The 27029-nt window shown below is 42.5% G+C and overlaps 1 protein-coding gene across 5 annotated transcripts; it reads left to right on the top strand.

The window, feature by feature from the left end:
* Positions 1-10: 10 nt before the first annotated feature.
* LOC118098747 (dnaJ homolog subfamily C member 13-like) lies at positions 11-26561 on the top strand. Of its 5 annotated transcripts, XM_035142848.2 has the most exons (58): positions 11-195; positions 2878-2958; positions 7893-7968; positions 8494-8643; positions 9117-9158; positions 9239-9439; positions 9543-9749; positions 9863-9958; positions 10126-10217; positions 10449-10615; positions 10882-10961; positions 11064-11233; positions 11334-11366; positions 12131-12230; positions 12337-12444; positions 12576-12731; positions 12938-12994; positions 13091-13212; positions 13377-13452; positions 13605-13700; positions 13788-13928; positions 14878-14895; positions 15588-15670; positions 15801-15954; positions 16069-16172; positions 16268-16427; positions 16536-16598; positions 16686-16787; positions 16994-17098; positions 17332-17534; positions 17669-17753; positions 17864-18018; positions 18270-18315; positions 18422-18576; positions 18705-18906; positions 18999-19114; positions 19260-19338; positions 19423-19558; positions 19672-19856; positions 19986-20060; positions 20171-20290; positions 20521-20916; positions 21006-21119; positions 21275-21391; positions 21604-21781; positions 21868-21959; positions 22041-22140; positions 22261-22335; positions 22426-22538; positions 22624-22793; positions 22894-22936; positions 23027-23200; positions 23288-23467; positions 23937-24077; positions 24166-24309; positions 24422-24521; positions 24787-24891; positions 25435-26561. In XM_035142848.2, exons 2-57 carry the CDS (start codon positions 2891-2893, stop codon positions 24840-24842), a joined length of 6777 nt encoding a protein of 2258 aa, XP_034998739.1. In that variant the 5' UTR covers positions 11-195; positions 2878-2890; the 3' UTR covers positions 24843-24891; positions 25435-26561. The 5 variants fall into 5 exon arrangements, with proteins under 5 accessions (XP_034998739.1, XP_034998735.1, XP_034998738.1 ...); XM_035142844.2 differs by lacking the exon at positions 24787-24891; XM_035142845.2 differs by lacking the exon at positions 24787-24891 and having other exon boundaries at positions 188-294.
* The last annotated feature ends 468 nt before the right edge of the window (positions 26562-27029 follow it).

The following is a 27029-nucleotide window of genomic DNA, read 5'->3' as shown; positions in this document are numbered from 1 at the left end:
GCGCGGCGCATGCGCAGCGGCACACTGGTGGTACCAGGAATATGGCAGCGTCCTGAGCCCTGTCGGGGGGAACACGGCGTCACCGAGCACCTCCAGCATCACGGTGGGCAAAACCGAGCCGCTCCCAGCCGCAGTCGGAGGAGGGTGGGGGGGCTGAGGGTCGCCTACGAACAACGCCCGCTAGCGAGTCGACAGGTAAACGCAGCCGGGAGCAGCTGCCACTCTCCCCGCAGCCATCCTCTCCATGTCCGCTCCGCTGAACGCCGCTGCTAGCTAGCCTAGCAAGGCTCACTGGTATGCTACACGCTAGCTTTGCGGGGCTAGCTCAGCGTTAGCCTTCTCCCCCCCCCACCCCTCTCTTCTGTGCGTTTTCACCCGCGTTTTACAGATAAACGCTGATAGCGAAAGTGTCCGTCGATGTTAAATGGCGAAGCGGCGGCGAAGACATCAGCTCGAACGGCGCTGTCGTGCTTGTTTTTAGCCGGATAGCGAAGCGCGTAGGGCCCGCTGCGATGAGGCTAGCCGCTCGGGAGCCAGGTAACGTCAACGCCGCCTGTCACGGATGCAGTTGACAGATCGGGAGGTTTACCGGCGCGCATCAATTAAAGGGTTTAACAAATGAAATGAGACATTTTTTTGAATCTAGCATTTATCTTTAAATCTGTAGACATGTGTGAACTAATTGGATCGGTGTGTTGCAAGCAGGGCGTTCGTGCATTTCAGCCACAATCATACGAGGTGAAGTGTGAAGTTTTCGGGGGGTTAAATGTTCCTGTGTTGGTCGTGAGATTGCTTCATATAATTGGCAAATAAACAGAGGCCATTGCAAAATGTCCTCTGTGCAGGGACATCTTTAAAGAGTGGGGAACCAGCAGGATGTTCTCATGTCCGGACTGAAATTCACATTTTATTCTGAAGGTCCATATGGTTGTCATTGTTTTGGCTCATTGTATATTTGCATATGTAGTTTTTGCAGTTGCTAGCTGAGGTAGGTTTGGATCTTTATCATTACAAATGCTTATGACATATAGTGATGTAATAGTGAGCACATGATTAGGTTAACCCTTGTACCTGCAGTTGTCCTGCTCTTTATGTTTGTATTAAAGAAACAGGTGGTAGAACTGCAGCTGTGAGAAACTGGGGGGAAATGACACTTTAAATTAGGTACAGTTTTGAGACGTAATTGTCATTAAACATATCGTGGCTGTAGCTGGTGCCTTGCCAGTAACATGCAGTCTGTTGCAGTCTGTCCCCATGTAGAGGTTTGACACAATCCTATTAGCAGGGGCTTTTTGCAAGAGCCTGAATGCACTATAGGATTGTACCCACTGCCCCAGCTGTCCACATTACAGCATGTAGGTATATATCAATTATCAAAACTCAAATGTTGTGGGACCAGTTTTGAGCAAGTTATTATGTTAAGTCAGTGTGTGCTGTAGGCTGCATTCCAATTTACTTTCCTTCCCTGTCTTCTCTTCCTAAACTGAGACCATGAATAATGTGCTATTGATCTGCATACTAGCAGGAAGAACTGGGAGGGGGTAATCACATGATCCGATCCTCGAAGCTGCCTTCATGGTTCTTTTTACAGGCATCACAGCAACATAACAGAAAGTGCATTGACTTCTTTTGCAGCAGTGCATGCTGTGCTCTGCTTGTTGCTCACATCTATTGTGCCACCATCAGCCCCCTGCTTCGTAATAGATTTAGTATTCAGCTCCATGAATTCATGTTTGGAAAAAGAAAACAACGTTGATACAAAACTTGGCCCTGGACTGTTCCTTGCACCTTTTGTTTCTCCAGCACAGGCATCAATCATTTGTAGACGTTCTCATCCAGTGTTGTGAAAACCAGTGTGTATATCTGTGTCCTGCCCCAGACACTGTTGGTGAATGATGGATTCCATCATGTGAACCTACTTTTCTGCTCCCTGCTTCATTTGCGCACTGAAACACAGCGGAAGGAAAACCGGAGTCAGATTTTTCCAGGATCCTGGCAGAGTGCTGACACAGGTTCCCCTTGTCACAGTGCAGTCGCAAGCAAATTACTGCACTAAGGATAGGAAAGGCCGTTATTCCCTCCTTTGTCTTGACAATGGTCTGGTCACTACCAGTTTGTCTTTGTAGCTTTCATCTCTAACTACCATCCTAAGATGCCGTGTGTCTTATTTTGGAAGGAAGCTCTCCAGATCTAGTGACAAGAAAATGGATCCTTGTGAATATGCTGTCCTGGTTTGAGTGTGTGTAGCTGTCTTCTTTCAAATTACAATGATCTTTCATCCAAATTAGTCACCAAGGCTGTTTATCTAAAGGGGGATCAATAGACCACACCGGCTCTGCACCAGACATTATTGACAAATGCTCAGCTGGTCCACTGCTGTGTTGTTTTTGTGCCTCTGATAACAGCATGGATTGGAAGACCTTTACTTCATGTATTTTTTGCTGAACATACTCTCCCCCAGTGGAGATATCCGAGGGGAGAGGGTGGTAATGAATTGGAAGTGACGTGCTGCCAACTGCATTGAAGCTATGTCTCGTAGCTGAGGTAATGTGAGTGAAGAATGAGTCGAATCAGCTCTGTTGTTTCTGTAGCCATGGGAGCGTCTGGTGGGAGTCTCTTCATATGAGCTGCAAAATGTTGAAAGGCTGCGTCAAGTGTGTTGCAGTGTGGTGGCATGTGTGTTGAATGGATTTGACATAGGAATGACTCGTAAAGGTCTGGGTGCAGGTTATATGGTGACTTGACTGAGATCCTCCCCTCCTTCTGCTGTGTAACTAAAAATATAGAACAATCAATCTTCCACTTTTTGTATTTTCTAAATGTTTGCTGTATCTGGTTTGAATATATGGAAAAGCTAACTTTTTGTTTGTGTCGTAGGTCCTGTGAAAAGATGAATGTCGTCAAGGACAACAAAGACCTGGCCTGTTTCTACACCACCAAACACTCCTGGAGGGGAAAGTAAGACCCACTATGTATTTTTTCAGCCTAACCGATTGGATTTCAGGGCTGACGGCAATGTCTGTGTCACGTCGTCTCTGTGTCCGTTTGCAAGACAACATTAATGTCGACTGTTCTCTTTGTCACCTTGTAAAGGAGGTTGAGGAAAATATTCCAATCCTGACTCAGGGCTTCCATTGTGTTTACTTCCTTATCTCAGCCAAGGATGGCAACGTCTGCTGAACACTGATCAGCTGTGGTGTTTCTGTAGAGCTGCGCAGCCTTATGAAATCTAAACCAGAGAGACAGACCATGATAGCGAACGCAGCACAGAACTGGTATCGAGCAAATGACATCCATATACTGATGTTTGTGTCTCGGCACAAAAGCATAAAAAGCTTCTTAACCTAAGGGTATATATATATATAATTATAATGTTATTATTACCTCGTCTTTTTTGTCTAATATTTCTATAAAAAGTACTAGTGCATAGTCCTTCAAATATTCCATTTGACATAATCGATAGCTTACAGATATTTTCTTTTTTTTTTCGAGAGCAAAAAGGAGTGTTTCTGTCAAGTGGAGCTTTTCTCACACTATTTCTTATGAGATAAAAGATGAACATAGAAGTAGATGTGAGCTGGTACATTATATTACCGTAGAATGAGGCCAACATACTGTATCGGTTATGTAAACATGTATGAAAGGCCCCTTTATATCTAATATACATTATATGTTATCTGAATTATATCTATGTACAGTTTGTTTTCATTGTATAGATTATAACCTATTCTTAAATTACACATGTCAATGTAGACCTAAGACAAGAAGAGACTCAATCTAATACAGTGGTCAAGCTCCAGTTGGAGCATTGAGCCAGTAGGATCACATTACCAATACCTGCTTTCTAAATGGCCCCATTAAGGCTCGCCATTGACTCGGGTAACTTTACCAGGGCTGCAGAGCATTAGCCGCCATTTGAGCTTCATCCTGCTAATGCTTCTTGAAGTGTCCGGCAGGGACGAGTGTTGATGCATATGTGACGGACAGTGGAGACTGATGCTCAGCACAGTACACCCTCACTGGTGGTCTGTCTAAATTGGTTTGGCACGCGTTAGCTGCTGGTTCCATGACCCTCCTCCTGACCTAAGTTGAAAAAGGCTCGGACACTGTCTGGCTTTGCTGAACAGGCGTCTTTGTACATCAAGGAAACTTCATTTATTGATATTAACATTCAAAGGAAAATCAAGAGCGAGAGACAGAAAGCTGAACATGAGAAAGCAAGAGAAACGAAAATGAAACCGTCTTTGGTGCTTGTGTAATATAAATCTGTTTTTTTTATATCAGTGAAGTGTAACTACATATGAGTGGGTGAAATCAGCTTCTCCTTAACCGCCGGTTTGTTGCGCAATCAGCCAACTACTCACTCAAGTCTACTTGTTTTACATTTTAAACTTTGATTCTAATAAAAACAAAGTTGTGTTTCGCTGTGTGTGTACATTTTAAAGCCACTGGCCTCCACTTCAAATCAATTTGAGCATGAAGATAGAAAATGTCTGTCTGTATCAGTCCTGTCTCACATGCTCTATATGAGTGTGCTTGTGCTCAGTGGAGAAGTTGCATCCTGCCAAGTAGAGAGTGAAGAAATTCAGTGTTTTACAAAATGAATATTTACTGGACACATCCTCCTTTGATTCAGAAAACTAGTGTGTGTGTGTCATCTGCATTTCTGCTGTTTGAAGAGATTGTATGAAATCGTCAAAAGGTCAACAGAAAGTGAGAGATGCTGAAAGAGCATATCCTCTTTTGAAGCTCGCTTCATAGCCACAGCTATTGTTGGCCTCTGTCTTCAATGGGGATCAAATATTTCACAATAGTTCTCCCTTAAACGCCAAAAATAAGGAGTCAATTTGACACGGTTGTTCAAGATGTCATTTGTGTCCAATTTTTAAATAAATTGGACAAAGTGCCAGTTTTGTTTTTTTAAGATTTTCTGCAGAGACTTGAAGGGGAAAGAAGCCAGGACGATATTCTGTTGTAGTTTCCTCTACTTTCCGTCTGGTTTCCTTTTTCCATGTCTAAAGAAAGTGTTTCTACGAGATTATCTGCTGAATACCGAGCGACACTCAGATCTTGCCTTTGAAGCGTTTCTGCTACTTAGACCTAAAGAGTTGTAGCGTGTCCAGTTTGAGTATCGGCAGCATTTCCCTCCTCTCTCTGTGCTCATGATCAAGTTTAACTCCTAATGAAGGGCAATTTCGTGATTTTTAAACTAATGATTTATCTTGGTTTTATTTGTCATTTCAGAGTTGTGCCAAGAAAGTTTACAATTTTACAAAACATCAAAATATTTCTTTGTACGACTTTATGTTGCTCCTTGAACAATTAGGATTAGCTGTTACAAATACACTATATACACATACAATATATTTTTATATGCTTGTTGATATACTGTTACATGGGTTGTACTGGAACTATCCCTTTATTCTCTAGTGTGTGTGTGTGGCTCACATTCAGCTCTCTGTCCACACTCTACACGTCTGAACTCCAGTGTTTGTTCAGTCTTGGTTAGAGGACTAAGCAGCGTTGTCCTAGCCGTGTTTGTAGATATACAAATCTGTCCTCTTTGTGGGAAATAGAGATTTGTTTGTCGCTACACAAGAACATCTTGAGAAATTGAGCCTGTTGTGTTTAAAGAGGAGTGGCAGTTGTGAAGAGGTTTGGTCAGATACAGGAAGTTGCATAATGTGATACATTATGAAACCGTGGTAGTGGAAGGAAAAGCTTTAAAGACTCACTGTACAGTAGTACTTAATGAAGAGTAACCTGATACTTATCACAAACTGTATCTATGATGTTAAGTGGGATTTACATCATGTAAATCAATCAAATCTTGCATATGTAAATCATCTTTCATTTTCCTAATAGAAGAGTTTTGAACCAGACCACTGTTTCTAACCATTCAGAGCAAATCCTATACTACCTGTGTTTAGTTTGAGAGATAATGTGGCATTTTGAGGGTTATTCTCCTTGGTAATAAAAACCATTGCCTTTTTGGCCTTGATATCACTTCACATCCGTTGTACTATATGTGTATATGTCTTAAAAAGTCTCGTCTGTCCCTTTCTTACCGACCGCAGCATGAGTTTAAAAAGTCACTGGTTATGTCGAGTGTGTGGTCTGTTGTAGATGGATGAGTCTCTACATTGTGATTAATATACTAATTCACCTCATCCCTCGTTCCTACACGAAGGTGGTACTTTATTTCCCCTTTGTTTTCAGCACTACATCACTTTGTTATGAAGCTGTCTAGAGAAGCACTTTGCTGACGCATCTGACTACTTCTATCAGTCTTTGTGGTTATCTTTCAATAGTAAATCGTTTTCATGATCATCTATTTGTTCCTGTCCCATTATTTTCAAAGAACACTCAATAAGTACGTGTGCAAAAACAAGCAATTGGATGTTAGCCCACTCCTTTTTATTTACATCCTGCACACTTATTAAAATTGATCACAACTGTAGTGACTGGCTTCGCCTTGGAAAGACCAGTATAGTATAAATGAAACATTCATGCATTGTTACCCTTAAATCCCCCCCCAGGGAGGGTCGGATATTGCCTTTGTTTTACTATAGAGTTGGGGGGGGATAAAATGAGTCCGGAGAGAATGAATAATTGATAAGGTCTGTGCTGACACCCAAGTTAAGACAGCCACTTAGCACCAAGGTCATAATGTGGACAGAGGCAACACCCTGAGATCAGAACAGAGTTTTGTCAGATAACATAACCGTGCAGGGAGAGATAATGAGATCAGAGACAGAGTTTACTTCTTCGGCCTCTCCAATGGAGAAGGTGTCTAAAAAAAATGACATGACATTTGCACAAGGAGGGAGACTGACCGTGGGAGTAATATTCCACTTCAGCCTTGCCTCAGGCTTCGTTCTGTCCTGTCTCTTTGTGTTAAACATGGACTGTGTACTCAAGAACGAATGCATTATGTGGAAGTAACCTCACTATTTGTCTTTCTCATACTCTGCTTTTTGATTGCTCCAGTTCCCTAAATGGTGTCACTGCCAGTTGTCCAGCTATTTAGGATGTACGAGACAGAAAGGATCCTAGTCAGCATGTTGAGTGTACAGTGGAGGTGCTAAAAGAACATGTTGTACGGAGATGAAAATACATGTGAACCCTACCACCACTCTGTCATTAATCACCTTAGGACACTTCCTGCTTCACCTTAAACTTTGCCCGAATCTAAAAACCTCAAATGACCCATTTTCAAATCAAACCACAGGCAGAATGTTATGAATTTTGCAAAAAATGCCAACTGGAACTGTTGCTAAACCACACACCGAAGTGTCTGCACGCTCAAACCACACATGCATACAAATTGAGTGTAACACGCAGAAAGATTTGCAAAATAGAATTTCACACTTCCTTCCTACTATGTGAGATGCCCCCTCCTCCTTTAACACTTCGAATTAATTGGTGTTTTTTGTTTCAGTGTCAGAAAGTGACTCATCACAAGAAGCTTTGAAGACCTAATATGATAAATACATTGAAAGAATAGCAAATCTCATAGTAATAATGGATCGAGTGGGGAATTACTCAGTCTTATTTTACTCGTCTACAATGAGAGGCAGCAACAATAATTAACGGCTGCTCGTTTATTTTCACTCCAGCTCACATGATGTCATTTTGCAGCTTTAAGTGTTAGTTTATGATCTGTTCTCATCATCCCTTCACCCTGTTTGTGCATCATCAAACTGAAATGATAAAGCTCAACGGTTGACATCATCAGGTAACTGCGCTCCAGTGATGTCACCTGTCCTTGACTCATCATGACCCCAGAGGACGTACAGACGTCACACCGTCTTCTGACTTGCTGCTGCTTCCATGTGTAAGCCGGTGATGGTTAAGCTTTGTTTCTGACTCACCTCATCTCTGTGTTCAAGGTACAAGCGAGTCTTCTCAGTGGGGACACATGGCATTACCACTTACAACCCTACTACGCTAGAAGTAACAAATCAGGTCAGTATGTGTGTGTGCAGCCTGTCGAAGAGGAGGTCCAGCGTCATTCAGGAAGTAAATCTTAGTATTAGTTAATCAATATCTAGTACATCTAGTCGCAACAGGGTTGTTTTGAAAATATAATGATGTTAAACACTGTAAAAAAATTAATTTGTACCACTTAAAGTCCCCTTTGTTAGCAGTTATATCTTTTGAAGATGTATTTTAAATGTTTACACTTAATAAAGTCTCATTCATTCATTTTCTGCTCATAATGTTTGGCACAGTTACAGTTGTTAACAAATATATTAATAAACATTTGTATCTGCTTGTAACTTCACTATAGTATGTAATCAAACAATATTAAATGTTTATATACTGCTCATATACTGATAACCCACAACATTAAAACCACATTGTAAAGTTGTGGCTGATGGTGTAAATGCTAAAGAGGAACTTAACCAGAGATGACTCGTTTATATTTAAACTTTGTCTGACTCTGACTCTTATGTTCATCTGTGTGTTGTTGCTGTTTATGTTTACCAGTGGCCTTATGGAGATATCTGCGGTATCGGTCCAGTCGGGAAAGGTCAGGGAACAGAGTTCAACCTCACATTCCGCAAAGGCAGTGGCAAGAAGTCGGAAACGCTCAAGTTCTCGACAGAGCACCGAACAGAGCTGCTCACAGAAGCACTGGTGAGAAAAAGAAAGGACTCACAGCTGCACCGCTTCACCGCATCATAGAGAATGATTAAACAGACCTCATACACACATTTTTCTCGTAAAGATCTCAGGTGTGCGGTTTGAGGCAGCACATTATTGCTTTCTCATAGTGTCACGGCTGCACATTTTGCTGTGTTGGTAAAAGAAGAAATGAAATTTGCAGCAAAGTCACTACATTTACACTGTTTGGAAATGCAGTGGTTGCAAATCACAGGACCTTTGACTCGACGTCTGAGTTTATCACACATGTGAATCAGCAAATAGCTTTTTGTTGTTGTGGTAGAAATAAGCTCGTTACGCTGAGGTGTTAAAACACAGCAACCATGTTGGGTATTTCCCCATAGAACCAATTAAAAGTGTTAATATGTGGAACACTGCAACAATTTGACATGTAGCTGTGTAAGTCAGCACTATCACATCACCTTTCTTTCTGTTATCTTTCATAGAGATTCAGAACAGAGTTTTCAGAAGGAAAGATAACTGGCCGGGTAAGTACTACAGTCAACACAAATTCAAATCACATTTGAGTGTATGTGGTGACTTATAACTGACAGTGTCTCTCCAACAGCGCTACAACTGCTACAAGCACCACTGGAGCGACACACGAAAGCCTGTATGTTTAGAGGTGACACCGGGCGGCATCGACCAGATTGACCCCAACACCAACCGGGTGGTGTGTTCCTATGACTATCGGAATGTCGAGGGCTTCGTCGAGGTCTCTGACTACCAGGGGGGATTCTGCATCCTCTATGGAGGCTTCAGCAGGCTGGTATGCATTCATGGAGTTTGTGTGTTTATGCTTCAGTGGATTTTGTTATTTTCTGTCTCTGCAAACATACGATTTTCTTTCCCCGTGTCCTGTTTCCTCTTAGCATCTGTTTGCCTCGGAGCAAAGAGAAGAAATCATCCGCAGCGCCATAGAGCATGCTGGGAACTACATTGGCATCACGCTACGCCTGAGGAAGGAGACGCTTACCTTCGAGGATTTCGTGACGGACCGGTTGGGGAAGTACAGCTCGGATGAAAGCATAACTTCACTGGCAGAGTTCGTGGTGCAGAAGATCACACCTCGTCACCCGGTCAGAACATTTAGCCTCATCTTGTTTCTGTCAGTGCAGCATGTTCGCAGTTTTCATAGTTGGGACCAGGAACCTTTACAGATTGTAATGCTCTCTCTCCTGATTTCCTCCAGGAACCTGTTAAGCGCATCCTGGCCCTGACAGAGACATGTCTAGTGGAGAGAGACCCAGCGTCATACAACATAGTCACCATCAAACCCTTCGGAGAGGTAAACACTAAACCAACAGCAAGTCATAAAAATGTTTAGGCTGAAATACCCAGAATCTCTCTCTCTTCTCTCTTGCTGTCGTCCTGTGAAGTTAAATGTTAACTGCACCGTCTGTGTTTCTTTCATCATGTATGCGTTGAATCAGTGAAAGTTTCCTCTTCCTTCAGGTGTTTGCTCTCATCTGTGATGTAGACAACCCTCAGGTGTTTACTGTAGAGTTCATCAGAGGTCAGATCCGGAAGTTCTCCTCCACAGAAAGGTAAGACGTACATCTTTCTTTATGTGCGTGGTGACACTGCAAGTCCTGTGGTTTTGTAAATTGTCTTTTGTAAATGTAACTTTTTTGTCCCTATTTTCTGTTCCATTTATATTGTTTAGAAGATGAGAACATTTCTCGTGCATGTGCCTGCTGCACATCTTAAACACACCACCAGTGCTCCCCACCACTCATCAATGTCATGAATTTAACAACATTTCTTTGTGTGTGAAGGGACTCCCTGTTAGCCAGCCTACTCGATGGAGTCCGTGCATCAGGCAACAGGGACGTGTGCGTTAAGATGGCCCCCACGCAGCGAGGGCAGAGATGGGGCCTGCTGAGCATGCCCGTTGACGAGGAGGTGGAGAGTTTGCATCTCAAATTCCTGGCAGCACCTCCCAGTGAGTCAGAGCCCTTAATCCTCAGGAAGCAGAATTGATTTAATATCAAACGTTTACATTTGTTTATATGAAGATTTCATTCAGAACTGTTTCTTGAATGATCATGTCCGCAACTCAAATAATATGGTAATGCTTAGTTATGGGGTTATGTTTGTGATTACAGACTCACACAGCTGCTAACATGGCTGTGGTCTCTTGGTCAAGTTAAAAATGTCAGGTGATATATTCTTTTGTTAAATTATTCCGTCCCTCCTTCCTTTGCTCAGATGGAAACTTTGCGGACGCAGTGTTCAGATTCAACGCCAACATATCGTACAGTGGAGTGCTGCATGCAGTAACCCAAGATGTGAGTGTGTTCGGCTCCAGTGTGATTTACTCACCCATCTACTCAGGCAGGATTCCAACTAATTTCCCCCATCGTCATCTTTTGTGTTTCTGTTCTCTTCAGGGTCTTTTCTCCGAGAACAAGGAGAAGCTCATCAACAACGCCATCCTAGCTCTTTTATCCCAAGAGGCCGAGCTGCCCTCCATTAACGCTGAGCTGGAGAGCCATTTCCAGGCCATACGACGCCTAGTGGCCTCCAAGGCTGGCTTCCAGGCCTTCACCCAGCTGCCTAAGTAAGGACCCAACAGATACTCTGCTCTGCCTTCTCGCTTTATTTCTTCAAAATACACTTTTGTTGGGCTGCTGGTAACAGGCATGCTCTGTCATTCCAAGGTCTGGTCAAGGGGCTGGACTCACAGATGCTACGTAAATATCAATCCATACATCTCAGTCTGCCCTTTGTCCGTCTATACTTCTTCTCCTTCTCGTTTCTTTTCAAGCTAACCTCTTAGCTGTCTGTTGGTCGGCCTCCTCTTCTTTTATCTTTGCTCTGCTTTCATCTCAGGCCTTTTACAGGCACTTCAGAGCAGAGCTTGTGTCACCTCACTCCATTCAGTCGAGCTGTCTGCCTTGATTTGTCTTGACCTTTCACTCTCGCCATTTCATCCTCTTATGTTTGTGGCTTCATCTCTCTGCTTCGGTCCATCTATCCTCTACATTTCTGGAAATAAAATACATATAGAAACTTTAAATCTTTCCGCATCACTGAGATGTATGAGAGAAACTGTATTTACTGTTTATTCCTTGTTCCTATGAAGCAAATGAGCCAGATTGGTTTTTCCTGAAAAATTCATTGCTGCAGTTTGGTGTCTCCCTCACACAGCTTCAGACACAGATCTCTATAAATACTTAGATGTTTTAGTTTTGCTTTGAGGAAATCCTCTTTAATGATGTTACGCTCTGAAGTTCAGTAGAAAAATGTGGCTGTTGATGAGCAAAAGAAACGAGCCACTTCTAAAGCAATGAATTCTTTGTGTATCCACCCCCAGACCTTTTTTTTTTAAATAATACAGTATTTGTATGTTTTATATTCTGCTGTATTTCAGTTCTTTATGTTTTTTGTTTTTTTTCAATGCATGGTCGATGTAGTAGTGTTATTAAATCTGTGAATTTATGTTTGTGTGTTCTAGGTTTAGGGAAAAGTTGGGAGTAAAGACGGTAAAAGCTTTAAAAAGGAACAACAACAGTGTGACACATGCTGCTATAGACATGCTCTGTGCCCTTATGTGTGTAAGTAACTTGTATGTTTTTTTTTACAGCTATAGAAATACCTTTTCATTGATTGATATGTTTCTTGCTCTTGGGTTGAGACCTTATCTTGTGTCTTTCCCTCCAGCCGATGCACGATGACTATGACCTGAGGCAGGAGCAGCTGAACAAGGCCTCCCTGCTGTCCTCTAAGAAGTTTCTGGAAAACCTCCTTGAAAAATTCATCACTAATGTGGTACATTTCTTTTCATTGTTAAAGCCTGTTTCAGCATTAGCTCAGGCTATCAGGCTAATTAGGAGCAGGAGATGGGGTTCTTTTTCAGTGTCACCACGCTCATTTGTCATTCTCGTGTTTTTTTTTTCCAGGACGAAGGAGCAGGAGCGTTGGTCATCAGCTCCTTGTTGGACTTCTTAACATTTGCCCTCTGCGCCCCCTACAGTGAAACCACAGAGGGGCAGCAGTTTGACATGCTGCTGGAGATGGTTGCATCAAACGGACGCACTTTGTTCAAACTCTTCCAGGTGGCTGGTTTACGTACTGATGATTAAATACATCTGCGTTACTAAATTAGAGTCCAATGACCATTCTAAACCTGCCTGTTTGAAATGGGCTGTTTGTTTGGCCTGTGGTGATGCTGGTTGCAGCATATCTATTTAATAAATAGTAATGTGACTCCTACAAATTCATTACATTCTCCTGAACTGAAATCTGTTGTTCTTATCTCTAGCATCCCTCCATGGCCATAGTGAAGGGAGCTGGGCTGGTAATGAAGGCCATTATTGAGGTATGTCTTTCACGGGTTAGCTGCTCTTCAGTATGAATTATTCTGTCTTTAATGTCCGTGATTTATGTTGCTAATATACCTGCTTGTTTGTTGTAGGAGGGAGACAAAGAAATAGCCACTAAGATGCAGGAGCTGGCCTTGAGTGAAGGGGCTCTTCCAAGGCATCTGCACACATCTCTGTTCACCATCAGCTCTGATCAGAGGATGCTCACCAACAGGTCCAACTTCAACAATTACACACTTAACAGTTTTCTACTCAACCTGAGAAACATAATGTAGCAGTAGAATAAGCTATTCTTTTTACAGTAGATAAACAAGAAGGCCTATTTTATGACAAATAACACAATGGCTCAGCTGCTTACATCACATGTTTCCTCATCAGACAACTGAGTCGTCACCTGGTGGGACTGTGGACAGCAGAGAACCCTATTGCCATGAACCTCCTGAAGAGGATACTGGTACGGCTCCAAATTAGCCCAGTTGGCACTTTTAAGCAAGTATTTGATGCGTGTCCAATACTCATGGCAGAAACTATTATTGTAACGAAAGTCTGGCAGCTTTGACATCCTGTTTAAGTTCACTTTGTGTTCCTCTCTCACTTTGCTCTTAGCCAACAGGCCTGCTGGCTTACCTGGACAGTCCTGACCCCGTCCCAGAGAAAGATGTGGACAGGATGCACATCCGGGACAACTTGAAAATCGCCACGGTATCCAGACAAATAAGGAGTTTTAAATATAATCAATGCTTTATATTTCTACATGGTTCTTAACATGTGTTTCTGTGTTTTCCGCAGGACCAGCTAAACCGAAACAGAGTGCCTGATTGGCAACGGCTAGCCGGCAAAGCAGCCAAAGAGGTGGAGAAGTTTGCCAAGGAGAAGGCTGATATAGTTCTGATGCACTGGAGAGATAAGATGGGCATAGCACAGAAGGAGGTGAGGATTTATTTTCCCTGACAAAGTGACTAAAAGGCTGATTCACTAATCAGATACGCCTCTGCTGTTGTTGCTGCTGCTGCTGCTGCTCTGGTTTCTCTAGCTGTTGCTCATCCTGCTGATTCTGAACATCGCTGCAGAGTCCAGAGACAAAAACAGCAACATACTTTTCAGCTGCAGCTGTTCTGCATTTTGCTTCGGAAGCAGGGCTGTTGCTTCCTGACCTAGAGGAGAACGTGTATGTCAAGATGCAGTGCTTTGCATATTTACTGTTCAGACTGCATGTGCAGCTTTTCGTTTGACAAAAGTTTTCCATTACAGGTGTATTTTGTCTGTGCCCCATAGTCTGTTGGTTTGGTAAATGTGACCAAGGTGTTATTTAATTCCAATGGTCACATCTCTAAGTTTCAAAGAATACCTCTTTATAGTACATTCAAGAGAATTAAGATTAGACCTGTGAACCTGTGTGTCTAATAGGAAGTGTGTGTGGGTGGGTGGAGGTTGAAGGTGTCAGCCTAACTGTTGCCTGCTACTGCCTGCTTCAACAAAATGAATTCTATCTTCAAACAAAGCTGTAACTCAAAACCTTTCACCTGAATGTCACCGTGCTCGTTTCCTTTTCTTCATTTTCAAAATGGCTGATGCTGATCAACTGTGTATTTTGATTGGCTTGCATTCACTGGATATTTCCCTATCACATCCAGTATTCTATATTTGCACCTCTCACGCTCCCTTCATATTTGGTGTTAGCAATGAAATCTAGTGGATTACCAGATAATAGGATTTAGTGACACATTTGTACGAAACTGTCCTTGTATCAGTAGCCTAGTGACCTGTGACCCTGTTGTAATTCTTCTGTGTTTGATCCAAAGAACAATAACCTCTCTGTGTTGTCTCTACCCTACCCTCCCTCTGTCTTGTGTGGTTTCTCTGCTGTCAAACAATGCAGCAGGACAGAAATAACCTGGTAAGTAGGACTGACCAACGGGATCCACGCCTATATTCTTTCTCTCTGACCAAACCGTGTTTCCATCTCCATGTGGCATATTGAGTGTGTTTTTTAATTCAGACAGTTGATGACCCACTACCTGCTGTATAATAACATATTACATACTACATTTACACGATAGATAACAACAGCATTTGAACACGTCTCTTCTTGTCCTGCTCTGAGTAGAGGACGTGTTCAGAGAACCTGTTGTGTCTTGTATCAACAAATATTTGACGCATTTAGTTTGACTCTTCCGGTCGTCATTGTCATTGCAGCAAAAATATTCAGGCCTAATTTTGAAAAGCAGAAAATGCTCAAAAAGCTATTTTTCGAAATGTACTTTCTGCAAACGCCTGACTCATCCTGGAAGAATTACAGAACAGACCCAATTTGGGGATCCCATTTTGGTTTTTGTATTTCATAAACTTATTTTCTTTGTTGGTGCAATGTTGACTTTCTTTTAACAGGTTAGTGTTTTTGTCTCATCGTTCTAATATCTGACTTTCTCCATTCTTCAAAAACATTTTTCGTTACTGGTGCCATTTATTTCAGGTGTTCTTGTCTGTGTATCATGTTGTCGCCATTCTAACTCAACTCTCTTTTTGTAATAATAATAATATTCAATAATGTTAAACTGATCTTTAATGTTTCCTGTCTTTCGTTTGCAGAACCCAAACCAAAAGCCTGTCATCCTGCGGAAAAGACGGCAGAGAATAAAGATTGAATCCAACTGGGAGCTTTTTTACTACAGGTATGTTATGTCCCATAGAGAGAACTATATTCACCCCATTGTCTGGACCATGTGTTGTGATCATCTTCATTTTATTAGATTATTTATTTTAGTAGTTACTCTCCTAACTTTCTTTTCTGATCTTCTCAAGATTCCAGGTGGACCATGCACGGTCCAACCTCATCTGGAACCTGAAGACGAGGGAGGAGCTACGGGACGCTCTGGAGGGGGAGATGCGAGCTTTCGGCGTGGACCGCGAGCTTGGCAATGCCACCGTCATCTCCTGGAATCACCAGGAGTTTGAGGTTTGTTGCACTCATTTATGACTGCGTGTGATAAGCTCCCAATGCAATACTGCTGTGAATCCCCCAAAGAGACACAGGGTTATTTCTACATCTAATACGAATAACTATTTGCAGGTGCGATATGAGTGCCTTTCAGAGGAGATAAAGATTGGGGATTATTATCTGCGTCTGCTGCTCGAGGAGGATGAAAATGAAGAATCGAGTGCCATCAAGAGATCGTAAGGCTACGACCAAACTAGCTGCACAAATATTATCATTATTATCTTAATCCCAACAGTTGATTTCAGTTTTTTCTCCCTTTCTTTCCTCTTAGATATGAGTTCTTCAACGAGCTCTACCATCGCTTTCTGCTCACACCCAAAGTTTCGATGAAGTGCTTGTGCCTGCAGGCCCTCTCTATCGTCTATGGCAAGTGCTGCGAGGAGATCGGCCCCTTCACAGATACAAAATACATTGTGGGCATGTTGGACCGAGTGAGTATGGGGAAAATGTCACTGCAAGTGTACATAAATACAGGAAGGCAAACGTTTTTATGTCTTTTAATGAATCACAAAATCTAAAATACCCCTCTGTGGTTTCAGTGTACAGACAAACTGGAGAGAGACCGAATCATCCTCTTCCTCAACAAACTGATTCTCAACAGGGTGAGTTAATAAAAGCAGCATCACCTGTTCATTTCACCCACGTTTTTTCTTTGTGTCCTGAATAATAATTCCATTGTTATTCTGCAGAAAAATGTGAAGGAGGTGATGGATTCAAATGGAGTGCGTATCTTGGTGGACCTGCTGACCCTGGCTCATCTGCATACCAGCCGAGCTACTGTGCCCCTGCAGGTAGAAAACATCGCTGCTGTGGTTTTAGAGTTACATTATATGAAAAGTATGACTGACATTGATCTAATAGATCACACTTGACACAGGATGTTGTAATTCTCACTGAGCCATAGATGAGATTTAATTCAACAGTGACCTGAAGCGTGAGAATCTTTTAATTAATCTATGTGGCGTGTGTCAAACAGAGTTCATCTTCTTTTCCACAGACCAATGTGCTGGAGGCTTCGCCAGACATGAAGAGGGAGAGTGAGAAGGAGTGGTACTTTGGTAACGCAGACAAAGAGAGAAGAGGACCTTTCAGTTTTGAGGAGGTATGTAATCCTCTTAAAGGGACACAAAGGAATGTCCTGCGAACAATAGCTCATCAAAATATAATAAAAGGAAATAACAATTCCCTTGTTAAAGAAATTGCCCCATTTTTGTTGATCTCTCGCCGTTGTCGCAGTTTATTTTCCAGTGTGTGTTTTCTTTTTAATGTTTCTTTTTACTTTATTTTGCAGTAGCCACCCCTGCATATCCTTGTGTTGTGTTTTTATTGTCCCAGATGCAGGAGTTTTGGAGCACGGGTGTACTGACGGCAAAGACCCGCTGCTGGGCTCAGGGCATGGATGGTTGGCGCCCCCTGCAGGCCATCCCCCAGCTGAAATGGTGCCTCCTGGCCACAGGACAGGCAGTGATGAATGAGTCTGATCTGGCAACACTGATCCTTAACATGCTCATCACCATGTGCTCCTACTACCCCAGCAGGTGACGACCACACAGACTGTCTGTGGCTGTGTCTTTTGTTTAATGTGACATGTATTAGAATTGTAGGTTTTGATTGGTCCAGTAAATTAAAAGACCTCAATTGTAAAGTACCTGTTTATTTATTTTTTACTCAGGGACCAAGATAATGCCATTATTCGTCCTTTACCTAAAATCAAGAGGATGATCACTGACAATGCTTGTCTCCCCCACATTGTCCAGGTAATTGCACAGTTTGATTTATGTGTCCTTAAAATTGTCATATCTACTCTAATGAATGAATTTAAACAATATCATGATGGTCTTCCATTGTTTTTCTCTATCATCTCCAGCTGTTGTTGACTTTTGACCCGATCCTGGTGGAAAAAGTCGCCAATGTTTTGTACTTGGTGATGCAAGACAACCCCAATCTGCAGCGCCTCTATTTAACTGGAATCTTCTTCTTCATCATGATGTACACAGGCTCCAACGTGCTTCCTGTAGCAAGGTGAGGACTCACCAGAAACAACTGACACATACAAACATCCTCACATGCCAGAATTATTTCCAGAGTAATAATACAAAATAACTATATATTTCTATTTGGCTTCTTTTTCATAAACAAAGAAAATGTGTTGGTGGATAAGGATAAAAAATGTTTTCAATGGCACCTGTGAGGGATCAGAGTGACATGTTTTCGTGCTCTGCGTGTTTTCGTGTATGAGTTTGTGATTATAACAAATATTCCTGTGGTTGTAGGTTCCTGAAATACACTCACCTGAAGCAAGCGTTCAAATCAGAGGAGGTGAAATTGCTTTATTTTAGACACAGATCTAAATCTTACAGTATAAATTGAAATTGGTTATATTTTATGAATCCAACCTGACATTTGCATGTTTCCCTTTCCACAGTCTAAGGGTCCGGACATCGTGCAGCGTAGTGTTCTGGGAACGGTGCTGCCTGAGGCAATGGTGTGTTATCTGGAGAACTACGAGGCTGAGCGCTTCTCTGAGATATTCCTCGGGGAATTTGATACACCTGAGGCGATTTGGAGCAGCGAGATGAGGTAGAAATTAGTTCCTGTCATGTTTAATTAGTTTCTACTCTTAAAGGACTTATTTAGAAGTGCAACACTTAAAAGCCACCTTCTGGTTTATAGGAATTTTAATACTTTCTGTTTTCGAATTTCCTCAGGCGCATGATGATTGAGAAGATAGCGGCACATGTAGCTGACTTCAGCCCCAGACTGCAGAGCAACACACGGGCACTCTACCAGTACTGTCCCATCCCCGTGATCAGCTTCCCTCAGCTGGACAACGAGCTCTTCTGCAACATCTACTACCTCAGACATCTCTGTGACACCTCCCGCTTCCCGAGCTGGACAATTAGAGATGCTGTACGTCTCTTTTTTCCCTCCTATCAATGTCCTGCTTGCGTTTCTCAGAGAGGCTCTTTTGAGATGTTGATCCACAACTATCATCCCCACAGGTGAAGCTGCTAAGAGACACTCTTGAAGCCTGGAAGAGAGAAGTGGAGAAGAAGCCTCCCTCCATGTCTGTAGATGACGCCTACGAAGTCCTCAACCTCCCCAAAGGACAGGGGCAGTGAGTGGCCTTTGACTTATTACTTTTCTGAAATTCTTAATCAAATATTAGATACTAGGTCTCTAAAAATTTGTGTTTTGGTTTAGAAATAATGAGGGACACCATACATTTAGTTAATATCTATCTAATATCTCTTTTCTTTCAGGCACGACGAGAGTAAAATCAGGAAGGCTTACTTCAGACTGGCTCAGAAGTACCATCCTGACAAGAACCCAGAGGGCAGGGTGTGTATTACAGTCATTACTGATATAACATTTACTGGACTTGGAATGTCCTCCTATTTGTTTTCAATTTGTTTTTTCCTTCAGGACATGTTTGAGAAAGTCAACAAAGCCTACGAGTTCCTCTGCACAAAATCGGCCCGAATCCTGGACGGACCCGACCCAGAAAACATCATCCTCATCCTCAAAACCCAGAGCATCCTGTTCAATCAACACAAACAAGGTAGGCAGATAGGTTTCCTTTCATTTCATGGATTATTAAAGTTGAGAAATTAATTTTTTGGGTGATTTTTAAGTCTCATACTGTATCTTAACTGCTTCTATGTCTATAAACAGAACTGGAACCCTACAAATACGCCGGTTACCCCATGCTCATCAAAACAATCACGATGGAGACGGAGGATGCGCAGCTCTTCTCTAAAACCTCCCCGCTCCTCCCGGCTGCCGCTGAACTGGCGTTCCACACGGTCAACTGCTCTGCTCTTAATGCTGAGGAGCTGCGCCGCGAGAACGGCATCGAGGTAAACGCACATACAAACAAATCCTGTAATATCAAGCTGTCACAATTAAACACTAAAGCTGTCTATATACTTGGAGAACTGTGAAACTGTGAATGATTGAATAATAAACTTTTGCTTGTATTTAATCAGATGTTGTTGGAGGCTCTCTCTCGGTGTGTTGCTGTATTAACTGCCTCCAGTAAACCTGGTGACATGGCTGTGCAGGTAAAATCATCACTAAACACTCGATTCTTTATTCTCCTGTTGTCGCCTGTCTTTACAGAAGAGTGTCGATGATTTCTTTAACACTATTTTAACATTTTGCTGTGCCTCAGGTGTGCGGGCACATCTGTAAGTGCTACAGTGTGGCAGCCCAGTTTGAGGAATGCAGGGAAAAGATCATTGAACTGCCCAATATCATCAGGGACCTGTGTCATATCTTGTTCTATGGAAAGGTGAGATGTTTTGAAAAGATTTTAATATCGATTTGTGATATGAAAAAAGCCCTTTTCCTCATAAAACGTTCAAGCAGAGGCCTATCACCCTTTGTAATAATCTTGTTTTGTATAGAGATGGATGCTGTGGTCAAAAAAGCCTTTTTCTTGTTCTGCAACTAGACAATTAATCACAAATCATAAAGATGTGTTTTTTCCTCTGTAGTGATCCATGTTGTCTCTTTTCTCAGGGTCTCCCAAAGACTGCAGCACTGGCAGTGCAGTGCATCAGCTCCTTTGCAGTGGATTTCTTCCTACAGACCCATCTGTACCATGCTGGTGTGCTCTGGCATCTGCTGGTGCACCTCTTCAACTACGACTACACGCTGGAGGAGAGCGGTGTGCAGGCGAACCAGGACACGAACCAGCAGGAGGTTGCAAACAGCTTGGCCAAGCTCAGCCTAGTAGCTCTCAGCCGCCTGGGAGGCTACGTCCAGCCTCCGCACAACCCGGAGGGTGACAATCCCGTTTCAGAGACCAATGGCATCGATGGCACGCCTCCTGAGAACCCCACCATCCGAAAGAGCTTAGCAGCCATGTTAACGCCGTACATCTCAAGGAGGCTGGGAAGAGGATCTCCTGCTGAGGTCAGTGGAACATATGGAAAGGAACAAAGAATCTACTTATATAGACAAACACAACAGACTGACTTTGACATTCCTTGTGTAACATTTAGGTCTTGAAGCTGCTGAATAGTAACTCAGAGAACCCGTACCTGATCTGGAACAACCTAACACGAGCTGAACTGCTGGAGTTTCTGGAGGGTCAACAGGAGGGAAACATCAAGAGGGTAAGAAAGGCTCATGTCCTTTTTTTCATGACAAACAGGTTGATGATATATAGGGATTGAAATTGTATATACATAGATATTGACATTAGATTTAATTAGTAAGCTTTATTGTAGTAATCAAACAAATTATTAATGTACCTCTGTGTTCCCTCTAGGGTGAAAACGATAAAAGCTTTGGTGCAGAGTTTGCGTTCACTGATCACAGCAAGGAGCTGATAGTGGGAGAGATCTTTGTGCGGGTCTACAACGAGCAGCCATCTTTTCCACTTGAGGTGAGTTAAAGATCAGCAAATAGTCACAACCACATTTAACTTCTTTTTATTTTATTGTTAGCCCTTTCAAAATGTCCTCTGGTCACCACCAATAAAGCGGATCATGATCTATTCTGTGAACCTCCATTTTGGGTTTAGATTTATTTTTTCCATAAAATAGACAAAGGCCTTTTTACAATGCTGTAACATTGTTTTATCATCTCGGCTTTTAGTATCCCAAAGCATTTGCAGCCAGTCTGCTGGACTATGTTGGATCCCAGGCTCAGTACCTCCACACTCTGCTGGCCATGAGTCAGAGTAACAAGGTGGAGTCCCAGCAGCACGCAGAGAGGCTCCGCTTTGCTGAGATGGCTTTAGAGGCTCTTCGCAATGTCATCAAGAACAACCCTGGTGAGATATAAGGCCTGTTTTACCTCAGGAACAAATGTATATCTGGTGTGTTAATCTTCTAATCACGTTCCTCTGTCAACTTACAGGTTCGGAGTCAGAGTGTATCGGTCATTTCAAGCTGCTCTTCTCGTTGTTGCGGGTTCATGGAGCTGGCAAAGTGCAGCAGCTGGTTTTGGAGGTATAAACAAACTGTTCTTTTATCTGAAATACTGTAAATGTCTTCGATTGCTTGTTTTGGTCATATTGGTTTCTTCTGCAGGTTGTGAATACAGTGACATCAAACCAAGAATGTGTGAGCAACATTGCTGAGTCTCTGGTGTTGTCCAACCTTCTGTTGCTGCTGCACTCGCTTCCCTCCAGTAAGAAGATCTTCTTACACACAAAAAACTACTCAGTGTCTTATAGTTATTGTGTCTTTCTTCTCTGTAGTTATTATAGTGTTGTATCTTTGGACTAAAACCCTTCTTGACGTCTTTTAGGCAGACAGATGGTGCTGGAAACCCTGTACGCACTGACCTCGAACACAAAGATAGTCAAAGAGGCTATGGCCAAAGGTCAGTAAAATTCTTATTTCCTGTTGAGTGCTCCATATTGACACGAATTCTGAATTCTCAGATGTTCATGTTCATCTGTCTGCTCCTCAGGTGCCCTGATATACTTGCTGGACCTCTTCTGTAACTGCACGCACCCTCAGGTTCGCACACAGACGGCGGAGCTCTTCTCCAAAATGACCTCAGACAAGCTGGTTGGACCAAAGGTCAGTCTGAGGTGGAAAAGAATAATAAATGAATAAAAATTAGTCAATAAACAATAAAACATGTTCTTTATTCACTCTCTGCCAGGTGCGTCTGACATTGATGCGTTTCCTTCCTGGTGTGTTCATGGACGCCATGCGAGACAACGCTGAGGCAGCAGTGCACATATTTGAGGGAACGCACGAAAACCCTGAACTCATCTGGAATGACGGCTCAAGGGAGAAGGTGTCCACCACTGTTCGGGAGATGATGATTGAGTACGACAGATTTGATTTAATGACATTTTACTGCGAGCTAGTAGCTTGTAGAGTTCTATCTGTCTCACATGTTTTTTAATATTTTAATTCTTATTTCCAGGCACTTTAAACAGCAGAAGGATAATCCTGATGTGAACTGGAAAGTAAGAGCAATGATACTGATTTTGTTCCACTAAAAGTAATTTATTGTTTTTGATTGAATGTGACAATACGTTCTCGGCCTGTGTGCTCAGTTACCAGAGGACTTCACGGTGGCTTACGGATCCGGACAGGGTGAGCTGGAAGTTGGTGGAGTCTTCTTGCGTATCTTCATTGCTCAGCCCGGCTGGGTGCTGCGCAAGCCCCGCGAGTTCCTGGTGTCGCTCCTGGAGACTCTGACCGAGCTGCTGGAGAAGAACAATCCCAATGTGAGTTTACTTTACTGAGAAATGCAAACAAAATATTTTTGCTCTTTTATTCTCACACGTCTTACTGATGGCTCCGGTCTCCTGCAGGGTGAGGCCATGGAGACGGTTACCACGGCGGCAGTTTGTCTGTTCAGCACACAGAGCCAGTTGGCTGACCAGGTTCCTCCCCTGGGTCACCTGCCTCGCATCATAGCAGCGCTCAACCACAAGAACAACGCCGTACCCAAGAGCTCCATCCGCCTCATCCACGTGCTGTCAGACAATGAGGTGAAGAGTCTCAATACATAGATTTATTTTGCAGATTCAGTATTTCTCCGATAATTTCTTAGACAGATTAGTAAAGAAATATCTATTATTGCAGGGAGGTGTCCTTATTAAGAACTGTTTTACTCTTATTATAAGTGAGTAAAAATCACTTTCTTTAATTCCCTTATTAGTGACAAATTGCAAACAGCTACATACCAGCTAATTTTTGGGAAATCATAAGGAAATATTCCAGGAAATCAACAAAAAAATACAGGGCCAGCAAAATAAAGTTTTACTTTGATGACTCGTACAAAGTAAGAGCTTTTCACAGTAATATTTCTCAGCTCTGTGGGAACCTCAGCATGAAGCAGCAACAAATTCTAAGGGATTTAGCCAAGCTTTCATTTGAAGAATAAACACATCGCTGCTTGACTCAATGTGAACTTTTCCTTCCTTACAACACATAAACTTTATTATTTTGTGTTTGTAGCTGTGTGTGCGCTCCATGGCTTCTCTGGAGACCATCGGTCCCCTCATGACTGGGATGAAAGTTCGGGCAGACATGGCTGGGTTAGCTTGTGAAGCTCTCAACCGCATGTTTCAGAAAGAGCAGACAGAACTGGTCTCCCAGGTAAAACCTCAACATTATTGTGTATTTTTTTTCTTACATGTCTGATGACTTGTCGCTGGACTAATACTGTTGTTAATGAACCTAACAGGCTCTAAGGGTGGAGCTGGTCCCATACCTCCTGAGGTTACTGGAAGGAATCGGCCTGGAGACACTAGACAACCCGTCTGCGACCAAGGCCCAGATAGTAAAGGCTCTAAAGTCCATGACTCGCAGTCTTCAGTTCGGCGAACAGGTAAAAGATTATCAATCAAATCCCCTGAATGATTATTACTGCTGTTTATTTCTTTTTAATTGTGTTGGTTATTCCTCTCATTTGAAACCCTGCATCAATCCCTGCTGTGCAGGTGAATGAGATTCTTGCGAGGTCCTCGGTGTGGAGTGCCTTCAAAGACCAGAAACATGATCTGTTCATCTCAGAGTCGCAGACAGCAGGTTACCTGACAGGTAAAGTGTTTAATGAACTTAACCTCCTGTCGAACACAGTTTCTTAACAAGCAAAGAGTTCAAAATGTTTCCTGATTGCTTACAAGGTAAGTCCTACATGTCTTTGAGCTGTTGTTGAATCTTGTTGCTTTGCTTTATCCTAACAACACCTTGTGGCTGACTCCTCACTTGTGCTTAAATCCAGCGACCCTGTTTCTCTCCACGTCCTATAACTTCCTGGCTCTGCCCTTCCCTTCCTTGTTGTCCTCCATATTTTCCTTCTCAGGGGTTTCCACTCCCTCTCTCCTGGCCGCCAGCAGCCCACTGCGAGGTGGGCTCTAGACTCCCGAGCTGGGCCCTCACAGCCCTCCTCTCTCTTGCTCTGATGCAGGTAGACGTTGACCTCAGTCCTAACGTCATTCCCTCCCTCTTTACCTTCATCTTCAACCCCCGCACCCCCACTTAATTTTTTCATTTTCCATCCTTGCAGCACAGTAATCCTCGTCATTCTATCTTCACTCACCGACTTCCTACCACAGCGTCAGGAATTTACCAAAATGCCCCCTTGCAAAAGTCAGAATCTCTTCTGTGGGCAGTTGTATTGTTTTTGATGAGAAAACAAAAAAATCATGAAGAAACTTAAAATGTTGGCATTATGAAGCCAGAAATGGAGAAGAAAATAGTGCATTTGTAAGACCACTCGACAAAATGTCAACCAAAGAATGTATTTGGTGTAGAAAGATTATTAAAATCACTGCTTCATGACATTTCTTTTCTGTGTCCTTTGGACCAAAGTTGGAACCTTTCAGTCGTTGTAGTGATCATCCCTTCACACATGCACATGTTGATTTCCTGTAGTTTAGTTCATCGTTGTAGCTCCATCCTCAGAAGTCCCACCTGCGCTGCCTCTCATCTCCCCTTCTCCCCCCTGCAGGTCCAGGAGTAGCAGGTTACCTTACAGCAGGAACTGGCACCACGGTAATGCCCAGCGTCCCACCCCCTGTGGACAACGACATTGGAGACCTGGGCTGACGAACACACACCCACACACACACACCCACACAGAGTCACGCCCAGGCACCCAGACTGCCCTGCAGCTCCACCGCCGCGGCTCAGACAGAAACTGTTCCGCTCCCCAGACGAGGGGATGGAGAGAGAGAAAGACGGAGGAGAGCAGGCCGTCATTGACTATCACCAAAATCTCTGCGACACCTCCTCCAGCATCACTCTCCTCCCCCCCTTACAAGTGGCACTCAAGTCTTCACAAACACTTTGAAATTGTTTTAACGGATGACCACGTTTGTTTTGTTTCTGTTCCACTTTTCTTGTTTCTTCCAACAACACAGAAGAGTTTACTTTTTTGTATGAATATATTTTTTACTAGATTCTTTTTTTCATAAGAAAGACTGAAGCTTACTATAGGTTAATTGTCTTTTCTCCATTATCCAGTTCCTCTTCCTGATTGGCTACGTGTATATTCTGTGTACCTGAGGGTGGCCTCGACACGTCTGTGCAGAGGACCTCTCCAACTCTTGCATAAATGTGTCAATTACTTGTCTATATAAAGAATCGTCATTTGGAAAAAGGAACAAAGTTAAAATAGGAAATCATGAAATGGATGTATATGATTTCTCTCTTATCTCTTCATAAGAAAATGCCACTCGAGTCCTCAGACTGATGATTCCATCCACTCTTTCAAGGTTGACACAGATCTCAAAATGTCCAGCCTCTTATTCCTCTGGTTTTCATATTTCATTCTTCTCTCTCTCTCTCTCTCTGAAGGTTTTCTGTCTCACATTTTTTAAAAGTAATTCTCCTTCCCCCAGAATGCAAAAAGCACTAGAATATTTATAAAGAATAATAACCACCGGAAATGAGCTTCTGCTACCATGTGACGAATGACGTTGATTCTGAATCTATGTGAAAGACTAGTGCAATTTGTGAAATGTTTAATGTAATATTACGTATATAAACTTTCTATATTGAATGTACATTGAAAAAAAATAAATCGGTCGCACTTGTACATAAAAATTTTAAGAATAAAAGGGAACCCACAGTGTTGTTCTTTTGTATTTACATTTGTGTTGTGGAAGTTAGATTTCAACATTATAGTAACAGTTAAAAACACGTTTTCTAACTTAACAGCCCCACACATCACTGAACACAACTATTTTCTAGGAATTTAAGGTTTAACTTTACGCTTGTTGAACATAGAACTGATGCAGATTGTATTAACATCTGACCAATGACAAAAACTCAAACAAATCATTAAATCAAGTTTTTTAACACTGTAATTTTATCCCCGACAGTGTGAACACAAATGTTTATGTTGGAGAAATAAAACAACACAATGTAGCTGAATAGAAAACTTGATAAATATATACTTTTAGAGATTTAATATTTGTTGTCAGGACATAACTGGGAGTACGGATCCTAACAGCTCGATATACGAATGGACAGAGACGACTGCACAGCCAGTTCTAAATGCACTGATATTGTACAAATATTCATGAATTTTCTTTGGCATCT

This window comes from Hippoglossus stenolepis, chromosome 19 (genome assembly GCF_022539355.2).
Source record: "Hippoglossus stenolepis isolate QCI-W04-F060 chromosome 19, HSTE1.2, whole genome shotgun sequence".
Taxonomy (NCBI): Eukaryota; Metazoa; Chordata; class Actinopteri; order Pleuronectiformes; family Pleuronectidae; genus Hippoglossus; species Hippoglossus stenolepis.
Note: the sequence above shows the minus strand (reverse complement) of the source record. Positions and strands in the feature narration are given on the sequence as shown.